A 6631-nucleotide genomic window follows, 5' to 3' on the forward strand; every position below is an offset into this window, starting at 1 on the left:
GAGCGAATGTACAAGTAAATGGAATGGGAGTATTTATAGCTTAAATCTAACGTTCACATGGTCCTCTCCATATCTGCACCTCGCTCAGAATGGTTAGTAATCGCAGAGATACTTGCCATTTATGGGTGGCAAATTTGGCATAATCAGTGAGAGGGAATCCCTAGCATTTCGGGGACGGTTGAGGACCAAGTCAAGTTCCGGTCTATGACTTCACCCATAAATCCCCCGAACCACCTTAAAGGTGCTTCACTGAGATATGACACTCATTTCTTGAGGGAGGAGTCATTGAACCCTATATATTTCCTTCTAGGATCAAATTCCGCTACTATCTTGTTTTCGGGATAAAACTTATTCCAAGTGATATCATGTCATCATGTGATCTATCCACAAGTCATAGTCAAATTTTACCAATACACTAAGTAGATATAATTTTCTGAATTATATTAAGAAAAATCATATTAACCACAGCAGCAGAATTTAGTTGTCATAAACAATTTGATTGCATAGAGATATGAGGATTTTCCCATTTCAATCAAATTGTATTTCTTGCAATAAGTCTTGCTCTAGACCTCTAGTCTCCATTGGCAAATTGTTCGTTCTCTTTTCTGTTTGATCAATAAAATCAACTATCTCTTGATGGTAAAATTTAAAAAAAAAATAAAAAAAAAAAGATTAATGACTGTATTTGTTCTACAGATAGCAGTCATAGCACCACAAAAACATACTAAGAAATGTTGTAATAATCTCAACTTTTCACAGGGTATCCTCATATCCTGTTAATGACCAATTCTTCTCTTATCTGTTGTATGTGACAACTGAAGTATTTGAACAATTAATGAAAGAAAATACTGAAAGTTCAATTAAGAAACAAGGTTATACAATATTTGGTTCCAAGTATCAGGAACCCCAGCTAGACACCAATGGCTGCAATCCATTCCTGTTCTTCCACCAAGCCCATAAATTGAAGGATGCCCATCTTTACGCAATAGGCAAAGGTTTGTGACATCAAGTAATGTCACTGGCTTCTCAATTGTGCTTAATACATTCTTCAGCACTGTCAATGCTGGTGGCAAGCCTCCTGGATATGTCGAACCACTTACCGGTTGCCTCTGCCCTAAGCAAGTTTTCACGCCTGGTTGATTCCAATCGGTACCACTGTTGTTTTTAATAAGCAAAAAAATAGTGAGAATGATCAAATAGCAACTTTATTTCTTGCATGACTAATAAATTAGATTGCTATTTGTCTTTGACATGAACATAACATGGTAATAGATCTTAGGGTTATTTTCTCGGATGCTTATTCAACTTCCAATTCATTATACCAAAGTCACAAAACAACAACAACAACAGCCCCAAGAATGGCTAAATTAGGCCCCAAGAAACTAGTAGACTTACTTCAGTACCTTATAATATCCAAGTGGCACCATTTAAAAAATAATAATAATACATTTTCTGACCCACTTAAAAAGTAAATTGAAAAGAAACATTATCTGTCAAATGGTGAAATAAATCAGGTATTAAGTAATGTTAGAAAATATTTTTTTGTTTTTTTTTGCAGTATTGTCACGTGGGTTAACGTATATAAGGTGAGCTCTGGTATGACTATATTTATATAACAATTTTATACATTTGTCAGCCGACTTGTGTATTTTGCGACCGGACTTTTTTTCTTTGTTTTCTATTTTACGTGATACATAAATATAGTTGAGTAACTTTTTCATTACAAAAAATTAGTTTCATGACTTCGATGGAATAAACTGAAATTTAGTGAACATTCATGAAAATTACGCTTGATCTTATGGGAAAAGCTGAAAAGCGTGAATCATATCTTGAGTACTTATTCCTAGCGAGATTAGACCAAATTAGAGTATGGAAACTTTTGATTGGATCACAGCCTTACTTGTAATGTGATGGGGAAATTCCTTGAAAGAAAACCATAGTTTTTGCAGGATAAATATTTGTATCAATCCACTTAGCCCATGTAATCAGTGCTTTCTCAAAAGCAACCACACGGTCCATGTCTTTGTAGTATTGACCTCCGATTTCAATATAATCCCATCTGCAAAACAAAGTGACAAAACAAAAAAAGGCTGTGAAGTTCTAAATTTTGAATTGTTTGTGCTAAAAATGAAAATAAGCAAAGTAGTAAGAGAGCTAACGGCTGAGTGGGTCCTCTGCGATTCCACCAATGCCAAGTGTTGAAGATAAGCATGTCAATTCCTTTCCACAATTTGCCACCTTCAATTGAGTCTAGTTTTAAGATTCTGCCTTTTGCTTCCCTCACAACGTCCACCAAATACACACTCCGATCCAACATCACGTCAATTCCAAAATCCTGAAAACACAATATGTTTATTACTTAACAATTTATGTAAGGTTGCAAATTGGCCAAATATATGGATGATTCCCTAAATTTGTCTGAATTTATTATTTAGATACCTTGTTATTTAAGGGTCTGATCCTTGATGTAAGTTGAAAAATGTAATTATAGAAGGCCTCACTAGCAATCTCTCTACAAAATAAGGCGCACGATTTTCAAACACGGTGGCATGGCAAATAAGCCAATGAGGTTACAAAGTTAATATGATTGGACATTGGCACTTGTAGCATGTGTTGAAGGTTCATATTTGCTCCAACCATTGCTTAATGTTTATTCGAGCAACCACCAAAAGATGTGGTGCAGTAGATATGACTGTTCAGGAGCGAATCCAGCCTATTGAATGTGGATTCCCGTGAACCCAGTAACTTTTGCATATATCATATATATGTATTAAAATATCTACTAAATATTCATAAATATTTGATTGTGAATCCAGTTATTTATTGTATATTTACTTAAGGTCGTTATAGGAACCCATAAACTTTAAATCCTGGATCCGCCTCTGGGACTGTTCTTCCCTTAACCAGAGGTCTCGAGTTCGAGCCCTGGGTATGGAAAAATCCTTGGTAGGGAGTGCTTCTCCCCGAATGGGGCCCTACGCGGCGCGAATCCGGATATAGCCAAGCTCCAATGCGGATACCGAACACCAAGTGGGAAATAAAAAAAAAGATTTAATCGAGGAATACATCTTTCATTAGCTAAGATACGTGGACTTCCACTAAAAGAGCCAAATCCTTCATTATTAGAAAGTGTACTTCTAAGTATATTTTTCTCAAAAGCATTTTTCAAAAAAATGTTTTTGGAGAGAAACTATTTTTTTTTGCTTCTCCAAAATTGTTTCTGTGTCTCCTCAAAAGCAATTTTTTCTCTTCCAAAAGTTTCGCCAAACACTTCAACTTTGAAAAAAATACTTTTTTAATTAAAAAAGTGCTTCTAGGTTTGGAGAAGCTTGGGCAAACACGCTATAAGTTTTTTTGGTCAAAATTGTTTTTTTCGGTTAAAAGTATTTTTGTCCCTAAAATTAAAGTGTTTGGCCAAACTTTTAGATGGAAAAAAATATTTTTGACTAGAAGTAGAAACTGTTTTTGAGAAGTTGAAAAAAGTAGTTTCTCTCGAAAAGTAAATTTTTTAAAAAGTATTTTTTTTAAAAAAAAATAGAAGCACTTTTTAAAATGTTGGTCAAACATTAATTGCTGGTCAAAAGTGTTTTTCAAAATGATTAGTCAAATTTCTCAGCAAAAAGTACTTTTATTGAAAATACTTGTAACACTAAGTGAAGGATAACACTAAAAGTGACAGCACAAACTTGCAACCTAAAATTTCTTTCCCTTCCTGCTAGTATTATTTTCCCTTAGTTGTCTCATAACGTTGCGTGAACGTATCAAGGAGAAAATGTCTATATAGGGAAAATGATAAAGAAACATTACCAAGAAAGTGAATATAGAGACATCGCCAACTCTAGTTGCGTTGTAATTGGTCTTAGGAACTGATGTGTAAAGAAGGCATACAAGTGATTGCCACTGGTTTCGACTGAGAGAATCTCCCACGAACATTATACTTTTCCCTTTGAATTTCTGCAAGAATGCCCCTCCATCAAATCTGCATGTATTTCACACAACAACAAAAAAAAATATCAGATAAGTCTTTTGATTAACCCACTAGTAATCGATAATTTGAGAAGACAAGAAACTAAATTATGTAAGGGCTTATAACGAAATTATCCTACTCCACCAATTGCCCTAAATTTACGGATTGAATATTAGATTACCCTAGCTACTAGAACATAGATGCATTTAATTTTGACAAATTTTTGTGTATTTTAGAAAAGAAAAATTGTATTTGTCTAACCCGAATAAGATCATAAGTATTTCTACCCAGTTGTTCTCTTTTCTAACTATCAAGAATTTCCATAAGTTGGTTAAAGACTCCAAAGCTCTTTAATCAATGCTTATAGTGACAGTTCAGCAAACATAATATAAAATGATTATCTTACAACTGGAAATCTGATAAAGAAGTGAGAGGGGCCCTACAACAGGAGAAAAAAAAAGTACAGTAATGTGTTTTAATTGGCATTGTTAAAAAAAGCTATGTATTTTTGTTATTAGCACATGGGACTATGGGAGGGGGGATCTATGTCAGATATGTTTCATCGTCCAGTATGTTACCTGTGTGGCAATCTATGATCAAATTGACTAAAGTCTAAAATATGTCATTAAGTAATTAGATTCGGAGATTAACATTTTGAATAGAAAATATTGAATGTAGGCTCAATTATATCTCACTTAAATGTCTCGATTAATTTTTACTTTTAATAGAAAATTTTGAAAAAAGATTGATTAATGACATCTTATTTTCTTAAAATAATCAACACTAAAATGACTAATACTACATTAAACCTTGACAGTAATGACTCGGAAAAAAGGGAGGCAAAAAGGAACACTTATTAGGGCGGAAAAAGAGAAATGAAAAAAGCCGATTACTGGCAACGCAAAGATTGTATTACGGTATTCGAGATTTCCATTCAAAAATCATTAGTAGGATTTAGGTCTGCCACTTTTGTGAGGGGTGGGTCACGGGTCACGGGTCACGGGTCACGGGTCACGGGTCACGTTACAATTTACAAACATTTATTCATATGATCACCTCCATCAATTCTTTCAATCTACCCTCAAGCCCCCCCATCACTTTCAGAAATCATTGTACATTACTCATTTTCACTCAGATTGTAATTATGTGGCATTTGGAAATAAGAATTGTGAAATTCTGGAAAAAAGTAAAAAAGAATTCAAGTAAAAATATTGAAAATTAGAGTTGTGTTCGGACATTAATACAATTTGGAGCTGTTTTTTGAATTTTTGTGAGTGATTTGAAATGAAATTTTTTTATATAAAAAAATCATTTTTTGTAGTTTTTAATATTCCAAAAAATTCTGAAATTCAAGTTCAAGTGAAATTTAAAATTTTTATGTCTAAAAACTAATTCTGAAAAAAAAAAACTTTATGGCCAAATGGTCCTTTAAGCATCTTTAGATTAGAACAATTCAAAAACAAGAATCAAATAAAATTATCTGTAAATTTATTTCAACGACTTGCCACGAAATTCCGAACTTCACCACTATGAATAATCTGTGGAGAAAAAGCATAGAGATAGAGAGATAGAGTTACCTCTTTAAGGAGCAGGCATGGGGTTGCCATCTGTACTTAAGGTAATCTTGATCAGGACGGCCATTCCTTTGGCAGTTGAATTCATGTTCAATGAAAGGACATTGTGTTGAATTATAAAGAGGATAAGTTTCATCTTCAACCCAACTTCCTTCAAAATAGTTGCAGCTCGGCTGTGGATGTGCATTTGAATGGTGAAAAAGAAGCACAAAAAGACTTATTAGAGTACAAATCCAGCCACCCTTCAATCCCATGTTTCTTATGATGGCTATTTCTTAAAGAGAGAAACAGAAGCAGAATTGCCTCAGTGCTACTACTTCTCTGTGCTTTTGTATGTCTATTTGCATATGTATATATATGCTCATAAAGCACAGAGAGTAGATTGCTAAGATCTACGGGAAGATTATTTAGATGGAGTCACAACTTTTCTGAAAACAAAGTGAGATGTATGAATAAGTTAAAAATTGTTATAAAGAGAACCTTTATATGTTTCTTCACGCATTTAACCCGAGTAGATTACCAAGATCTGATGTTTTGTTTTTTCACATATTTAACCAAATTAGGAAATATAACAGGACAGCAGGGCAGAGAAGTAGAGCAAACTTCTTTTTTGGCCAAAAGTTTTTTTTACCAGAATATTTTTCTAAAGTTAACGTGTTTGGTCAAATTTTTAGAAGAAAAAAAAAAGCTTTTGAGTAGAAGAAAAACATTTTTTGAGAAACAGAAAAAAATAACTTCTTTTCAAAAAAACTTTTTTGAAAAATATAACTTTGAGAAAATTATACTTAGAATCATTTTTTAAAAGTTTGGTCAAAAGCAAATTGATCCTCAAAAGTATTTTTCAAATTAATTAGTCAAACACAAAAGTGTTTCTCACTGAAAGTCTTCTTTTGAAACATGGCTAAATTGCTAAATTACTAATAGTACTTTAGTTTAGAGTAATATTTTTTCTAAATTACTAAAAAATATATTTTCATTGCTGATTACAAAACCTTACGTGAATAGACATGTTATATTTATCAACCAATAGTCTAATATAATTATTGCAAAAGTTAACATTTACATACATAAATTTGTAAAAGTGTGTGTA

The 6631-nt window shown here is 33.0% G+C and overlaps 1 protein-coding gene across 2 annotated transcripts; it reads right to left on the reverse strand.

Annotated features, from left to right (window-relative positions):
* Positions 1–750: 750 nt before the first annotated feature.
* On the reverse strand, positions 751–6055 carry LOC107824888 (protein trichome birefringence-like 41). Of its 2 annotated transcripts, none has more exons than XM_016651695.2 (5): positions 5545–6055; positions 3808–3979; positions 2160–2335; positions 1901–2059; positions 751–1155 (listed from the first exon to the last, which is right to left on the reverse strand). In XM_016651695.2, the coding sequence occupies exons 1-5, from the start codon at positions 5793–5795 to the stop codon at positions 861–863; spliced, it is 1053 nt and encodes a 350-aa protein (XP_016507181.1). In that variant the 5' UTR covers positions 5796–6055; the 3' UTR covers positions 751–860. The 2 variants fall into 2 exon arrangements, with proteins under 2 accessions (XP_016507181.1, XP_016507182.1); XM_016651696.2 differs by lacking the exon at positions 5545–6055 and adding an exon at positions 4229–4339.
* Positions 6056–6631: the final 576 nt, after the last annotated feature.

This window comes from Nicotiana tabacum, chromosome 8 (genome assembly GCF_000715075.1).
Source record: "Nicotiana tabacum cultivar K326 chromosome 8, ASM71507v2, whole genome shotgun sequence".
NCBI classification, from domain to species: domain Eukaryota; kingdom Viridiplantae; phylum Streptophyta; class Magnoliopsida; order Solanales; family Solanaceae; genus Nicotiana; species Nicotiana tabacum.

Bases quoted from the DNA above. Each gene is read 5' to 3' on its own strand.
- LOC107824888 (XM_016651695.2), bottom strand. From the start codon at position 5,795: ATGGGATTGAAGGGTGGCTGGATTTGTACTCTAATAAGTCTTTTTGTG. The intron at 3,980-5,544 runs GTAACTCTATCT...AAATACATGCAG, and splicing joins CATGCCTGCTCCTTAAAGAG to ATTTGATGGAGGGGCATTCT. The intron at 2,336-3,807 runs GTAATGTTTCTT...TTGTGTTTTCAG, and splicing joins TCTCTATATTCACTTTCTTG to GATTTTGGAATTGACGTGAT.